A 17,342-nucleotide genomic window follows, 5' to 3' on the forward strand; every position below is an offset into this window, starting at 1 on the left:
ACGGATGCCAACAACAACAATATATATAACTGCTAAACTAGTTCTACACATCCAAGTGCAGGGATTTTGAGATTGCGTCAGACGAGGCAGCAAACCTCTGAGGGACATTTCCAAAACCAGTCTGTAATAAAGCCAACATGATGCCCTCCAGATGTTGATGAACTACAACTCCCATCATCTCTGACCACGGGCAATGCCAGCTAATGGGAACTGTAGTACAACAAGATCTGGAAGGAACCACATTGGCTAAAAAAAGGGTAAGAGGGTTTGCATTTCCGAATAGAGGGTGGGGGAACTAAAAAAACCAAACTGGGCAAATCCTATCTCAAGTAATGCTTCAGAACATGTAAATTGACCACTTTAAAGGGCAGTATGTTAAACAAGAGGCTTTTTGTGACTGTCAACCTTGAGGTGGGGAGAATCATTGCTCACTGATGACTTCTTTCTTGGTTGAAATCACAGCCCAGTATCGCTAACATCTTAGCTCATTTTTCAGCACAGACAAGTGCCTTAAGTTCCAACTGATGCACCTTCCTCCTCCAATTCCCCAGTGTCTCATTAATATGTTTCTCCAGGCATCCCTCCGATAAACTAAAACCTTCTGTTCTCTATGTCTGGCCCAATATCCTTCTTCAGTCTTACATCTAACCACATGGAAAACCTGTCTGTGAATAGTGCTGTCTCTTGTCTGCAACTCCATCTTAGTTTCATATCATTTTCCCTGTCATTAATCCTGCAAATGAAACTTGCATAAAGCGATGACTGCATGAGATCTGGGTTTTATGCAAACTCAACAAGGCATCTATTTATTCTGAATATATGCTTAGGAATACAGTAGAAAACATCAACCTTCAGTGGATATCTTTATCCTTGCTGGGCTGAAACAAGAAGTGAAAGCTAGCCCCAAGAGCAACATGGACCCAGACTGACAAGACAGTAGCTCTTCAGAAGCAAATGAAACCCTATGTCACCTGGTCCCTACTGAAGTGGTTGCTACCATGCCACCCTCTGACCACACACAATGTTGGCATCACAACACAGCAAAGAGCAGCTTCCTTCCCCAGTTCAAAAACCCTGGCATCCTAAACGCATGCATCATTTCTTAGCTGAACTAAACAGAGTACAAATCGCCCATTTCGACCATAGCTAATTTTCTGTTATCGTCTTCTTCCCCTGTCTTAATGAGTCCAGTCTTCTAGATTGTGCCATATAAACTGAGTCAGTCTCTTTTAACTTTGTGGGCTTCCTAATAAGTAATGCAATTTATAAGTCAACTCCTAGCGTTCCACTCCTTTCTCCCAATATTTTGTCACACTCTTATGTGACCAAGAAAAAGAACACAGGCCGAGACTAATGGATGTTTGGTAAACAGCCTCACCCAGTATACCTGAAGGAGTGTCTCCACCCCCATCGTTCTGCCCGGACACTGAGGTCCAGCGCCGAGGGCCTTCTGGTGGTTCCCTCCCTGTGAGAAGTGAGGTTACAGGGAACCAGGCAGAAGGCCTTCTTGGTAGTGGCACCTTCCCTGTGGAACACCCTCCTATCAGATGTGAAGGACATAAACAACTATCTGACTTTTAGAAGACATCTGAAAGCAGTCCTGTTTAGGGAAGTTTTTATTGTTTGATCTTTTATCGCTTTTATTATAATTATTATTAATATTCTGTTGGGAGCCACTCAGAGTGGCTGGGGAAACCCAGCCAGATGGGCTGGGTATTATTATTATTATTATTATTATTATTATTATTATTATTATTATTATTGAGAAAGCTTAACACTAACTCCAGTAGTGTTCATGCACGAGGCCCTTTACTTTATTCCATAACAGTGAATGGGCTATCATCACTAACATTTGTTGCCAAAAATGAAGTTCTGCACTTGAGAAAATCTCTTCTGCAGTCTGGCACTGGGTGGCCCAGTTGATGATGATAATTTTATTATTTTATGAATGTATATACTGTCCTATACCCAGAGGTATTAGGGCAGTTCACAGATCTCGCTAACAGGAGTTCCTACAGGGCCTATAATGTGCTTTTATCATCTCCACCGCACCCCATTAGAACAAAAGAAATTTTGCTAGTAAACGACAACTCACTGTGTCTTCTGGGCAGCTGACAAGGAAAGTTTCCCCATATGGAGAGATGGGAGGTGGCTTTTCTTCCCCGGAGTCTCCTTTAAAAGAAAATAGGGGTTGTTTCAAATAGAATTGCTCAATTTCTCTAACATGATAACCTGCACACGCTCTCCCAAGATAAATGCATGTACTCTATGAAGAGAAGAGCAGTGAGTTGCAATGAAGTAGTACCTGTGATGGCTAGTTCACGCAAAAAGTCTCTACTTGATGATACAATCCTAGAATAGCTCATGCGGTGCCTTTCAGATGCTGTAGACTACAAGTATCATCACCTCTGACCATTGGACATGCTGGCTGGGTCTGATGAATAATGTGACACAAAACATCTGGAAGGCAACACATTGGCTAGGCCAAAGGCAACCAATAAATTGATGCATGCATGCAACTCCTAAAAAGATTGTCATACAAATCTGTTCAGATTTTTTACATTTCCTATTATTAACCACCAACTCTTTATTTAAAGCTGACTGAAACACCATCAGTGTACCAATGATACCAATTTAAGCAGATGGTACTTCAAGCCCTTGATCCAAGTATTAAGCTATACAAGTCCCCTTCAATATACATGTTTCAGAAAATAATATGGGTACCCTAAGCTAATCCCATTTACCTTATTTAACATTCATTTCACTAGAACCTGCTTCTAAGTAAGCCTCAGGGCTGCTGACAATATTAATTAAAACTTCTGCAAAGGTTCATGTGCCTCCACTTTCTCAGAAACCTGTTTGTACTATTCAGCACATTTTTATTACATTCTAGCGAGGCACACAGCAGTCTAAGGTTGTCTTTTTTTTTCAAAAAAAGAGTATCACAATGTGGTATCAAAGAATTGTTCCCCATATTGCCGCTGTTTAGGCTGGGAATACTGTTGCTAATGTAGCCAATATGACACACCACACAAGTGAGGTCTCAACAGGTTTGGGAGAAGCACACAGTTTAGAAAAGTAAAAAAAAATAGAGGGGGAAATCTAAAAAGGGAGAAGAACACCCAAATAGCCCAATGCTATTTGGGTGGACATGGCAGAAAGACATGGAAGTCCAAGTGGGAATGGAATGGAATGGAGTAATGTAGAGGAAGATTTGGGTAGCTGAATTAAACACCAGTAAGGGGGCATGTGATGAACTACTATATTCTGATTTAGACCGGGCGTATGGGAATCGGGACCCCCAAAGAGGAATCCTATGTGGAATCAACAGTCTTTATTTTATTTCCAATCCATTTTCCAAGTTAAATATTGAAATATACTCAGAGTTGAGAGTGGATTTCATGCTCTTTATTCAGCTCATAGTGGTGAGGAGGAATGAAAGTCCCCTCAAAGTATCTGCTTTATATACATTATTTACACAATGGGCTGCACATGATTGGCTAATTCCAGAATTCTCCTGTAGGTTGTGGACTCACTTCCACCTGGAGCTGGATTGGGTGGCTCCTGCGGACCAATCATACTGCTGCATTGTTCTAGGACCAATCAGACTGCTGCATTCTGAATCCTATTGTTCTGGGACCAATCAGACTGCTGCATTTTGGATCCTATTGTTCTAGGACCAGTCAGACTGCTGCATTTTGGATCCTATTCAACTCAGTACATAACAAATATCTTATTTTGCAGTAGCCAACTGGCTAGCTCTCTTGCAAAGGAAATGCAAACCCATCATAAAGGTGAAACCATTGTGAAAGAAAGTATATTTATGATTAGTTTCCTTGACTTTTCACATCACTGATGGAACTTCTTGCTTGTTTGGTCCAAGCTACACTCTTTACTTAGAAAAGAAACCTGCTTCAACTCATGATAGATTCCATAAATGTGGGCTAGAGCGCTGGTACCTTTGCTTCTTTGAAATCATGCAAGTAAGGTGATCAGAGATGCTATGCAAAGGACTAAGATCATCTTTTCTGAAAGGAACTCTACATCTGCTCTGAAATCCAAGACTCCACAGTACAACAGACCATGAGTTTATCAGCTCTAAAGCCCACATCTCCAAAGGGTCCATTTGTGGGTCACTGAAACAAGAACGCAGTACAGTGGTACCTCGGATTAAGTACTTAATTCGTTCTGGAGGTCTGTACTTAACCTGAAACTGTTCTTAACCTGAAGCACCACTTTAGCTAATGGGGCCTCCTGCTGCTGCTGCAACACTGCTGGAGCATGATTTCTGTTCTCAACCTGAAGCAAAGTTCTTAACCTGAAGCACTATTTCTAGGTTAGCAAAGTATGTAACCTGAATTGTATGTAACCTGAGGTACCACTGTAATGGCTTCACAGTGGTACGGTGCCATAACTTGAACCTGTTGACCTAGGATTCCAAAGATGTGCTACGTTGCTGTGAGAATGTAACGAAAATGCACCCTTTGTATTTAAATCTCTATTTAATCAATAGTTCCATTACAAACTTTTCTTCTCAACATCTTCTTAACATCTGCAGAATCTCAGGGTTGTGAGTTGAAGCCCCATGTTGGACCAGATGATCCTTGTGGTCTCTTCCAGTTTCTACAATTCTATGATTTTATTATTCTGTGATTCTTCCTGACATCATGTTGACTGAATGAAGCTGAAGCTTTCCAGTCATTACTATTTCCAGCCCGAAAACTGTGGATGTAAACTTTAAAAAGAATCAAAAGGAAGATCAAAAAACGAAACAAAACAATACCCACTGCCTTCAAAGTCGTCTCATCGTTTCCAGGGTGCAAAGGGATGGGAGGGGAGGGGAAATTGTTTGGTGGTTTTTAAATGCCTAGAGCTGACAGCAGGGTTATGTTGCAGAGCACAAAATGTGCCTGAACATGTCCAGGTTAAGTCTTAAATATGAGCAGGCAGAAGTTGACTTCAAGCAGTTGTTTAGCCATCTTCACAGGAGGAAAAAAGTTGGAACGCTATTAACGCTCCTTAATCCTTTGCCCTCGGGGAGAGTGTCAGCTATTCAATTAAACACCAGAGCAAGGATTCAAACAGCCATGTGACTAGTTCTGCACACCCAAGAGAGATTCAGGCTTCCCTTTGAAAACCAGGAAGAGTCTCAAAATAAAAACAAAAAACAGAGTGTCCTATGGAATAGGAAGGTTAAAGAATAAATGTTTGCAGGGGTGTGAGAGAGCGAACGAGGTGGGGGGCCTTTGATCCTATGGGAGGGCCCACCGTGTCAATCATTCTCTCGGTCTGGGCTCAGGAACCCTCTTGACTTTAAATAGCATTTTCCAATTGATGAGAATATATCCCTGCTGCTCTTCTTGTTTTGTCATTTTCCACTGTGAAATTTAGCTTTGATCTTGTGTTATTTGGATAGCTGGTTTAACACTGGAACATTTTGTAGGGGCGGTCCTCTGTGCACCTTGGACTGAGGAGCAGGGAAATGAGCCAAAAGAAAACCCTCTTTCTCTCTGTCTCCTTTCATTCACACACACATACCAATTGAAACACATCTCAGTTTTCCCTCTGTTAAACACACGTCCTTTTGTCCCATCTAGTCGCAGTCCAAAAGGTTCTTTTTTATATATAACAGATTCTCATTCAGTTCTGAAAACCTCAACACATTAACTTCAAATTCATTATTCTTGCAAAATGAACAAGGTGATATCCCACCCTTACCTCTGTGGTGTTTTTTCCACCCATATTCTGCTGCTTTATATGCCAAACTATATCTAATACCTATTTCCTCTATTATGTTTATTGTCATCCTCAATCCGCTGCTCATAATTCAAATCCTGCTTGTGATTTTATTTGACTACACAAATTATTCCTCTCTCTTTTTTTTTTTGTCCCGTCGCTTTGCACAGGAAAAGCTACTGTTTACAAGCATTGGTCAGATTTTCTGCAGGTAAACAACAGGTTTCCCCAGAGAAAGTTGTGGGATAATTATTATTTTTTTAAAGAACTCTTGGATCTGTGACTAGAAATCAGGGGACAAACAGAAGAAATTAGGGGACGAACAGAATGAGCCCCAAGTTTGCTCCTACGCTCTGCCCTGCCTATACAGTGGTACCTCGGGTTACATATGCTTCAGGTTACATATGCTTCAGGTTACAGACTCTGCTAACCCAGAAATAGTGCTTCAGGTTAAGAACTTTACTTCAGGATGAGAACAGAAATCGTGCTCTGGTGGCACGGCGGCAGCAGGAGGCCCCATTAGCTAAAGTAGTGCTTCAGGTTAAGAACAGTTTCAGGTTAAATACGGACCTCCGGAACGAATTAAGTACTTAACCCGAGGTACCACTGTATTACACTTTACTTAAGCATCTAATTTGTGGTGACAACATTATGACCTGCATGTTTAAAATGTCAGCTGCTCAGAAGGAGTTTGAAGCAAAGTTTTTCTCCTGAAACTAATTCCAGAAGCAAGCCCTGACTGGAGAAAAGTAGGATGAAGAAGAAGCTTTGAGAAGAGAAACTTGGGAACAGAACAGTTTGGCACCACCCCCTCTTTGTATGAATTATCCCCAACTGCCTGCCTGCCTACATCTGTCTGGTGGCACACATTTGTCTGTAAACAGATTCTGCTACCGTCACACATACTTAGACTATACAAGCACTCCCCTAGCATATATCAAAGAAGGAAGAGATCAAAGGTTACTGATAAGTACATAGGGTACGAAAAATACATCGCAAGTGGCTTTGTGAAGCGCGATGAGAAGGCAGCATCAAAGAATGCACATGTGACTCACACATCCTGTTTCTGTGCTTCTTGGGTTTCACACCTGAAACAAACCTTGCACATGTCCTCCACAGAAGAACAGTAACAGTGAGCACATTTCTCCCTGGGGGAGATACAAGACATTTGAGCTATGCTGAAGCACTTTTCCTTCATTGCAATCGAAGCAAATCTACGCTATCCGGAAAAAAGAGATATTAAGTAAAGCTAGCATATTTTCTTTATTTGAAAGAAATAATTCAAGAAATGTAAGATGTGCCAACTTATCATCTATAAAGATATTTTGTTTATTAAGATGGCCTTCTCGACGTTGTCATGCTATATTTCCCAAATAATAATAAATAATAAGACATTTTTATTTATACCCTGACCTCCCCGGCCAGAGCCAGGCTCAGGGCGGCTAACACCAATAAAATTACAATAATGGGGGGAACAAACAAACAAAAACCAATTTATTATCACCTTGCTTTCTTCTTACATTTTCCAATAACTCAATATAATTTGCTCATAGCTGCAAAGTTCAACTTACTTCTTTGTGAAATATGGGTCTCGGAACAAAGGATACTTAAGCCATTCACGTTTCTTCTTTCCTGAAGGGAGCTGAAAAAACACCAATGTGAAGAGATAAATATAAGGCAGAACATGCTTCTAATTACTCTGATGGAAATACAGACTTTAAATCACCAGATTAAAAAAATCAGTCAGGTTTATTCACAAAATGCTAGCACTAACGTTATGTGCTGTTTTCCATTTTTCAGCACAGTTAATATTTTGCCATTGGGTTTGTCCACAATTCATAGGTCCATCAATAGAGCATGAGACCCTTAATCTCAGGGTTGTGAGTCTGAGCTCCATGTTGGGCAAAAGATTCCTGTATTTCAGGGGGTTGGAATAGATGACCCTTGTGGTCCCTTCCAACTCTTCAATTCTATTATTCTATTATTCTGCTTGCCCTAGGCAAAGGTCTTAGCAATTTTGCCTTTCTCCCACTGCTTTTTGCTAGATTCAGGTAGGTATTGGTCTGACACAGTCAAAAGAAATTTTCAAAAATTTAAATTTTCCAGTAGCTCCTTAGACACCAGGAGGTGGGTGGTGCTGTGGATTAAACCACAGAGCCTAGGGCTTGCTGATCAGAAGGTTGGCAGTTCAAATCTCCGTGACGGGGTGAGCTCCCGTTGCTTGGTCCCTGCTCCTGCCAACCTAGCAGTTCGAAAGCACATGTGCAAGTACCTTCCAGAGGGAAGGTAAACGGCGTTTCCGTGCACTGCTCTGGTTCACCAGAAGCAGCTTAGTCATGCTGGCCACATGACCCGGAAGCTGTACGCCGGCTCCCTTGGCCAGTAAAGCGAGATGAGCGCCGCAACCCCAGAGTCAGCCACGACTGGACCTAATGGTCAGAGGTCCCTTTACCTTTACCTTAGAGACCAACAAAGTTTGTTCTGGGTATAAGCTTTTGTGTGCATGGACACTTCTTCAGATAGTGCTCAATTGGAGCAACTCCTGAGAAAACCCAACTGAAGTTCTCTCCTATTTAGCAGTAAATATCAGGTTTTTCTAGTGTTAGGGTAGGTGGAAGTGTAGATGAGCCCCCACTTTTCTATTACAGCACCTAATCTAAAGGCAGCTCCGAACTGTTGAAGCAAATAACTAGAATTCAATGAATATCCATGATACTTTTGTTTCAAAAGGACACATTTGCACTTCACACTGAATCAAGGTTTCATAGGAAGTTCACAAGCTTCAATGGAAGCTGGGTTCGTGTGCTGCCCTTTCCTCTCCTTCCCCATACAGCTGGGAAGAGAAATACGTTTCTGAGCACAATTCAAAGTTTGGTGCTGACCTTGAAAGCCCTAAATGGCCTCGGCCCAGTATACCTGAAGGAGCGTCTCCACCCCCATCGTTCTGCCCGGACACTGAGGTCCAGCGCCGAGGGCCTTCTGGTGGTTCCCTTGCTGGGAGAAGCCAAATTACAGGGAACCAGGCAGAGGGCCTTCTCGGTAGTGGCGCCCGCCCTGTGGAACACCCTCCCACCAGATGTCAAAGAGAAAAATAACTACCAAACTTTTAGAAGACATCTAAAGGCAGCCCTGTTGAGGGAAGCTTTTAATGTTTAATAGGTTATTTTATTTTAGTGTTTTGTTGGAAGCCGCCCAGAGTGGCTGGGGGGACCCAGCCAGATAGGCAGGGTATAAATAAATTATTATTATTATTATTATTATTATTATTATTATTATTATTATTATTATTGGCAGTTCTGCATTTAATTAAGCACAGCTTACCACACTGTCTCCAGCCAGAGCTGTGATCAATACCAACTATAGATGGTTTTTTTTAAAAAAAGCGCTTTCTAACCCATTGTTTGAAGTTGGTTTGTTTGAAATTGACCACTGTTAGTACTGGTTAAAACACGTCACTCAGGGCAACAGGATAAACCATGGCTAGCCAAAAGAAAAAGCTTCTGAACTCCTTCTGGCTATATGGGAGAAGTAATAATAACAATAATAACAATTTATTATTTATACCCTGCCCATCTGTCTGGGTTTCCCCTGCCACTCTGGGCAGCTTCCAACAGAATATTAAAAACGCAATAAAACATCAAACATTAAAAACTTCCCTAAACAGGAAGTAGAGAAGGAGGGATGTTCATGGTACCTTATTCCTCTAGAATGTCATGCTATGATTTAGCATGATATGCAAAGTGACAAAGACTCTCCTCCCTGGAAGAGAGGGGAGTGGTTGTGGGCGGGGCCCGAGCACCGCCCCTGGCAGGGGGCGTTTGCCCCCTGCCTCCACCTCACCTGGCTGGCGCCCACGCCCCTCTGGAGGCACCCAACCAGGTGCCTCGGAGGGGGCATGTTCAGCAGCCTTTTGCTGCAGCGCCAGCCTCTCCCCGGCCTCATTCTTTGCCGTCGTCTCGTCGCGAGTCACCCACCCTCCACTCCCTTAGAGTTAGGGCTTAGGTCATTGGCCTTGCTATGGACCTTAGGTTGGTCGCCCTGGTTGTCCAGGGGGCCTGGTAGGAGTTTTTCCATTTGGCATTAGGCTTTTTGGTTTTTTCGCCTACCTCGTAGCAATCGTCACAACTTTTGTGGTATTGGTGGGTAGGTTAGGCATTGGAATAATGTGGTGTGGTGTGTTGAAGGGCCATCGCCTATGCCTTCAATTTTTGGGTATTCCATTAAAGGAATCTGGCGGTCGTGTGTTCTGTCCGATGCCTGCTTGGCGGGAGGCCATAGCACGACCCTCGGTGACATCAGGGGGGAGTCTATAGTTGGATTAGCATCAACAGGTTCCACCTACTGGTGAATAAACCCACTTGTTTTAGAGATCCAATGCCTAAGCCAATACCTTTTCACTGCTGTAATCAATAAAGTTGTGGCCTTTCCATGCCCATTAACCTTATATCATGCGTCCTTGTGTATTCTTTTCGCATCGCGGGGGTCGGGTCCTCGAACCACAATAGAATATTAACAGCTACTGATACATGTGCTGAACAAGGGATAAGAGCTGGATCTAGACATGTCAAAGAAGTGTTAAACTTTGTTTGAGAAATTGGGTTGGCAAAAACGGGACTCCACAGCGCCATCTGGTGTCACAGGGTTACAATGCACATACAACACAGATAAAGCGTTTTTTCTTTGCCAGTGTCTCCGAGTCCAAGGTCTCCAAACACTTGCCACACATCCACTAAAAAGCAAGTGTTTTGCTACATTGTTAAGTCTATGGCAGAGAATGAATAACAATGTAGAATAAAACAGTCTTATTCAACGGCTCATGACTGTGCACAGAAATCAGCCAGTCGCTTTGACAGGAAGCATGATAAGCATCATCTCAACATCAAATGCAACGGCAAACTGATCAGCACTTCGGATGCAGAACAATGTATTTATGCAAAGTTGCAAGCCAACCATTTCGAAAATTCATTTAAAAAATGGCATGTCTGCTTTTTTGCATGTGTGTGTGTGTGTGTGTGTGTGTGTGTGTGTCCCAAACATGTTATGTTAATTTTCAGGCGGAAGTACATTCTGAATAATGGAAGCAGCATTATTCCTCAGCAATACATATTGAAAATAGAGATCCATGCCAAGAATACAAGAATACAGAAAGATAGACAAGGATATAAATCTTCTCAAAGAAAAAGTTTTTTCAAAAAAATCAAAAAAGCAGTTTAGAATCCAAAACATATGCTTCGACATATGTAATGGGATGAGTGGATGAAACCAGTTGCCCTTACTTCCTTGAAAGAAATGCAAAATAAAATCTGTGATAAAATAAAAAAGCTGGCTTTCCAGAAAAGTCTTCACGTAAAACTTGTGAACTTGTTTATAAACCCCCCCCCCCCCAAAAAAAATAGTATGATTCTCCAGAATTACACTGATAAAAATCCACACGGAATGGGCATTAATTAATTCACCTTTAGCTTGCCCTTTCTTCCAAAAGGTGCCAAGGTATCTTAACTTATCCCCTTGTGGAAAGGGGAGACATAATGGACTCAAAAATATGTGTATCCCTAGTTTCAAACTACAATTCCCATCAGCCTCCTCATGCTGAGTGGAGTGGGTGGCAATTGCTGTCCCAAACATGTGGATGTTGGGGAAGGCTAACTATTGAGTTTAGAGTATAAATTTGCCCATATTCACAGCTGTTGTGCAAGTGAATCAACTGTGGGCCTTCTCTGTTCCTATAAACCAAAAGGCTTTTTTAAAAGTCTTCAAAAATTGCAAAATAAGTGTCATCATGTAGGCAGCATGTCACTTTGATATTATCTCAATTAGGTTTCTCAGACAAGGAAACTGTGACTCATTACTTTTATTAAAATTACAAAACAAAGTCTCTCTGAATCTTGTTAGGAAACAAAGGCAGCACTCACATTGTGTCAAACCACTCATGTCTTGTAACATAACCGAATACAACATGACAGTCTTGAAATTCTGAGAGCTGGTGCTATCAATTTGCTCTTTTCAAAACACAGCATTAGAGTTTCTGAAAGATTTCAAATCAAGAAGTGATGTAATGCAGAAATGAGAGAGGATCTCTTTACAAAAGCACCAATGGAAGGTTGTCTAGCATTGGGTAATGTTCCCGGTCTCAAATTCCTATAATCCACCCAGTGGCATAGCGTGGGGACCCGGGTGCAGATTTTTGAAGGGTGCAATGGGGTGCAACCAAGTGCCACTATGACAGGCTCCCTCATCAAGGCCAGAGTCGCAAGGAGGCAAGCCAAGCCGCGTCTGGGACAGCTAAACTGGTGTGCAACAAATACAAATTCATCACATTCACAGGTCTTAAGGTTCCTTCTGCAAAAGGGGGAGGGGAGCACATGAACCGAAGAACCGTATTGACCCAAATACAAGCAGCACTTTCCCCCCAAATTTCTACTGTGAAAAGTTAAAGTGTGGCTTATATTCGCAACCTTACGTTATCGCTGCTGAAACAGCTGCCCACGAGGGGGTGCGGGACAATGGCGCCCGTCCCGACCACGTCTTCCAAGCCTCCCCTGAGCCACAGTAAGGAAGGGGAAAGGGGGGATGACACTGGCAAAGCGATGTGCCTCCCCCCCCCCAGAGCCGCCCGGCACAGCGGGACACAGCCTGCCCACCGCTCCCAAGCCTCCCCCGGCGCCGGCTTGGGGAGGTATCGCCCGGAGGCAGTAGTGTTGGGAGGTGGGAGCCCAGTGTGCTCAGAGCCAGGTGCCGGCACCGCCTTTGGGAATGGGGTGCCAGCCGCTCCCCATTCAGGGCGGCAGTGGCAGGAGGCGGGCCGCACCCGCAAATAAGCCTTGAATTTTAAAGGTGTGGGTGCGCCTTATATTTGGGCCAATACGGTATTTAAGACATTGATCACATCCGAACCTGCTAGACCAGGCATAGGCAAACTCGGCCCTCCAGATGTTTTGGGACTACAACTCCCATCATCCCTAGCTAACAGGACCAGTGGTCAGGGATGATGGCGGTTCTAGTCCCAAAACATCTGGAGGGCCGAGTTTGCCTATGCCTGCGCTAGACTATCCAGTCCAGCATCCTGTTTTTACAGAGGCCTATGGGAAGCAAAAACTGAGCACAGCAGCAACTCTGTGCGAGTTGCTGTGAAGAAGTACTTTGTTTTGTCTGTCTTTCAACATCCAGGATGTCCCCCAAATGCTAGTATTAAGAGACAAGAAGAAATACTTTTTTATCTCTCTTGATCCACTTTCTCCATAAATATTTTTATACACCTGTTTCATTTCGCCTTTTCTCTAACCTAAAAATCCCTGAATGCTGTAACCTTCCCAAGGCATTCAAGCTACAAAGTAACAGTCGGCTGGAATGCAGCATTGCAAGTAACATATTTTGTTAAGTAATAAGACACCAATTAAACAATACAATCCTGGACCTAGAATAGAAGTGGGAGTGGGGAACACAGAGTTATTTGCTCAGTGCGGCTACTCTGCATGACAGATTTGGTATTGAAATTTCAATGAGGACATTTTTTTAAAAAAAAATATCTCTGCAGCACACTTTAAATAAGAGGGGACAAAACATGAGCTCTCTGTAGAATTCACAGCCATGCTGCTAGCACCGCTGCGCTGTTCCATATCCCCCAAAGTTCCTTTACATTTCTAAGGACACAGAGACTTCTATAATCTGTGCTTAACAAGCTGGAGGCAATTTTCAAAGACAGGTAAAGGTCTCAGGGAAGTGGGGAGAGAATCTGTCCCTTAGCCATATGTAAGGAGAATAATAATATAGAAATTTTCTTTTAAAAATCGAGGCATGAAAGAACACTAGATAAGTGCACTACACAAGGACACTAAACTTTTTCAGAGCTTGGGGAGGAATCTAAGCAGCAGCATTAAGTATAAAGACCTTAGCTTCAAATTCAGCAGTCTGCATCTCTGAACAGATCTCAGTGTCTGTGCATGGCATTTAATGCAATTCATTGAAAAACAAAGGGTGACCACAGTTCTGTGGCTTGTGCATCATGACCACAAAGTTGAGGGCTGCCTATTTCAGGGCAGAGGTGAATAGAGCGGCTGACAAAAATGGTTTGAATGCAGTTCTGGTTTTCCCCTCTGAAATGTCTCGTTCAACCTCTCCCAAACCCTGAAGTTATTGCAATGAGCATTGCCCATTCCCCCACTTCATGCCACTGGCAGCTGCTGAATGGGCATGGAAACATATCTGAGATGATGTCAGAGCACAGAATGCGGCAGCTAGACTGATGACTGGGAGTGGCTACCGAGACCATATAACACTGGTCCTGAAAGACCTACTTTGGATCCCAGTACGTTTCTGAGCACAATTCAAAGTGTTGGTGCTGACCTTTCAAGTCCTAAACAGCTTTGGCCCAGTATACTTGAAGGAGCGTCTCCACCCCCATCATTCAGCCCGGACACTGAGGTCCAGCTCTGAGGGCCTTCTGGCGGTTCCCTACCTGTGAGAAGTGAGGTTACAGAGGACCTTCTCGGTAGTGGCACCCACCCTGTGGAACAACCTCTGTCAGATGATGGTGTGGTTGCTCAAGAGCACATATTAATGGTTACTGAAGCCTCCTTTCCCTTATACCTAGGCTTGCCATACGTCAGGAAAACTCCTGACATGTCCTGGTCTTCGGACGTAAGAATGGCGTCAGCAGCGGAAATAGCTCCAAAAGCTTAAAACTATTTAGGGTGAAGCTCAATAGTTTTGGGGTCTTCCTGAAAAAAGCTCAGCAACTTTGTGGGTATCAGAAATTTTACTTTTGAAATATGGCAACCCTACTTACGTTCTCACATGTTTATCCACATTTCTGCAATAAGCCACACTGGCCCCATCACCATCCCTGTTCTTCAACTCAAGAGCTCAGTCAAGAGACTGAGTTGCAAAGCAAGAAATTCCTGGTTCAAATATTGAATCAGCCATGGACACACTGGATGACCCTAGGCCTCAGCCTCCCTGTCTGGAAATACTAATACTAATAATAATAATAATAATAATAATAATAATAATAATAATAATAATAATACTCCGCCTATCTGGTTGGGTTTCCCCAGCCACTCTGGGGAATAAAACTGACTAACCTTTAAGAATTGTAAGGATTACTGAAACAGTGTACATGAAGCACATTGAGCACTCCAAAAGCAACACAAAACATAGAAGTTTATTAAAGTTTACCTCATCAAAGCCTTCACCGCTGAGGAAGAGCCAGGTATTTTGGGAACAGGACGGTGCCTGAGCATGAAGGAGCGCGTTGGCCTAGGAGTTCCCTTTGTACTCTGAGTACAAGTGCGGTACAAATCGTTCTCTACCATTTCCCCTTTAAACTCAAAGAGCGGGGAGTCTGGTGGAGTATCGGACAAGCTTTCCGGTTCCGAAGACTTCAAGCGCTCATCTCTGCCAGACTTCATTTCAGATGAAGAAAAACCAGAGGACAGAAATGATGTTTCTTCCGGTGTGTTACTTGGCTGAAAATCGATGGCTTCTGAGTGCACTTTTTCGCTGAGTGAAAGGGGTATCTTTTTGGACATCACATTTTTCACTGCATTCCTCGGAACAGAGGCAACATCTGTTGAGCATTTCAAGTCCTGACAGGATGAGCTAGGAGAATCCAAACCTGAAGACATGTTGTCTTTGTCTTCTAATGACTCATGGTCTGAAAGTTTGCTATTATCTTCATACGTGTAATTACTGCCACAAGCTTTATCTGCCCATTCACTGGGTATCCAGCTTGTTTCACCGCCGTTTGGATTTAGGATGTGCGTGGTGGAACTGCAGCAAAATGGCTGCGAACAGCTATTTCCCAACTCTTCGGCATCATCAGTTTTCTGGCTTTCAACAGGCACAGATTTTTCGAGCATTTTTGCAAACATGACCTCCAATTGCTTGAGAACCCTTCTGCGGTGCCCAGTAGGAGTTATTCCAATTTGTTGAAGCACACTGTTGTTTATCCCCACGCAGTCTCGCAAAGCATTATAGCCGAAGTCTTGGAAGTTCTGAAAGTATTGCCCCAGGTTGATGCTCACCAGGAATTCTTTTATATCCACATCAGTGTCCCTGAATGACATACTGGCAACTTCATTCCTCACTTTCAGAGCTCCAAAACAGCATACAGTGCTATCCACACATATTCAGAAGCGAGACAAAATGCTTCTTTAAGCCCCCTGGACAGAACGAAATGTCTTCCACAAGCAGGATCAGCATATATAAATGCAACGCACACCTTCAAATCCTACAGTGCGTGGGGAGGAAAAGAATATATGTATTAGAAAGGTACTTCATAGTCCAAGTTCAGCACTTTTTTATTGCTATAAATAAAGAACTTGAAGCCCTTTGGATGCTTTGGTTGTGGAGTACGTATGATCACAGAGCAAATAAGCATCTGGGCTTTTATTTTGTGCTAGAAGATTTTACAAACAGATATCGGATATGTGCTACTTTTCCTCTTAACGTTGGCTCCCTAAAGCTTGCACAGTTATGGAAAACAACAAGAATGGAGTGAACACAAGCTTGCAATTAACCATTCGCCTGGTTGCCTGGGGTGAGGAGGCACCCACTCCAAGGATTTCTGAATTGGAAGAAACTGAGTTCCCTTTTCTTCCGACAGGCCGAGTCTTAAACAAATATATATTAAGGAGGGAGGGCAAGATGCTTACGGATGTGGGGAGAGAGTCTTTCGGAGATTTCATAGAAGGTTGCAACTAAGGAAAAGCTCATGCAACCAAAAGAGCTGTACAGTGGTGCCTTGCAAGACGAAATTTATTCGTTCCGCAAGTTTTTTCTTCTTGCGAGTTTTTCGTCTTGCGAAGCACGGTTTCCCATAGGAATGCATTGAAAATCAATCAATGCGTTCCTATGGAAACCGCCTTCAGACCAGGTCCGGGGACAGTCTGTCCCCCGACCTCTTCTGAAGGCTGGGGGGGGGGAACGAAGGCTTTGCTGCCGCCCGCCAGCATTTTAAGATCGCCCGGGACAGTGGAGAAGTCTCCGCTGTCCCGGGAAGGCAGGCGGGGGGAGCAAAGACTTTTGCCCCCTGCCGGCCTTCAGAAGAGGTCCAGGACCTCTTCTGAAGGCCGGCGGTGGGTGAAAGTCTTTGCTCCCGACCGCCAGCATTTTAAAAGAGGTCCCCGGAGATTTCCCTATAGGCTTTCTTCTTGCGAAGCAAGCCCATAGGGAAATTCATCTTGCGGAACGACTCAAAAACGGAAAACTCTTTCGTCTTGCGAGTTTTTCGTTTTGCGAGGCGTTCGTCTTGCGAGGCACCACTGTATATGGATTTCCTGTTCCCCTTGACTCCACTTCCTCTTAATATTATTATGAATTTATGGGTGCCAGGCCAGTTTGTGGGTTGTGGGGGGGGGGAGAGAGAGAGGAAGTAAGTTGTATGTTCACAGATTCCATTGCTGTAATAGCCAGGCCAGCTGGAGTGATGGGCCATTAAGAGAACAGAGAAAAAGAGGCTCTGTGCCAGGTGGTAAATGGGTGGGGGTCCTCTTCCAGCTCTCAGTTAGTTAGAAAGAAAACAGCTAGACTGCAGCAGCTAGACTGCTGACTGAGAGTGGCTGCCGAGACCACATAACACCGGTCTTGAAAGACCTACATTGGCTTCC

The 17,342-nt window shown here is 43.5% G+C and overlaps 1 protein-coding gene across 3 annotated transcripts in view; it reads right to left on the reverse strand.

Annotated features, from left to right (window-relative positions):
• Positions 1 to 17,342, reverse strand: part of ARAP2 (ArfGAP with RhoGAP domain, ankyrin repeat and PH domain 2) — a 137,522-nt gene that overhangs the window by 105,821 nt on the left and 14,359 nt on the right. For all 3 annotated transcript variants that reach the window (XM_081207576.1, XM_081207575.1, XM_081207574.1), the window contains 3 exons: positions 14,911 to 15,964; positions 7,308 to 7,378; positions 2,096 to 2,172 (listed from right to left, as the gene is read on the reverse strand). In XM_081207576.1, coding sequence (XP_081063702.1) covers positions 2,096 to 2,172; positions 7,308 to 7,378; positions 14,911 to 15,800 — 1,038 coding nt within the window. In that variant the 5' untranslated portion in view covers positions 15,801 to 15,964. The remainder of the gene's footprint in view (positions 1 to 2,095; positions 2,173 to 7,307; positions 7,379 to 14,910; positions 15,965 to 17,342) is intronic.

This window comes from Podarcis bocagei (assembly GCF_964188305.1).
Source record: "Podarcis bocagei genome assembly, chromosome: 9".
Lineage (NCBI taxonomy): Eukaryota > Metazoa > Chordata > Lepidosauria > Squamata > Lacertidae > Podarcis > Podarcis bocagei.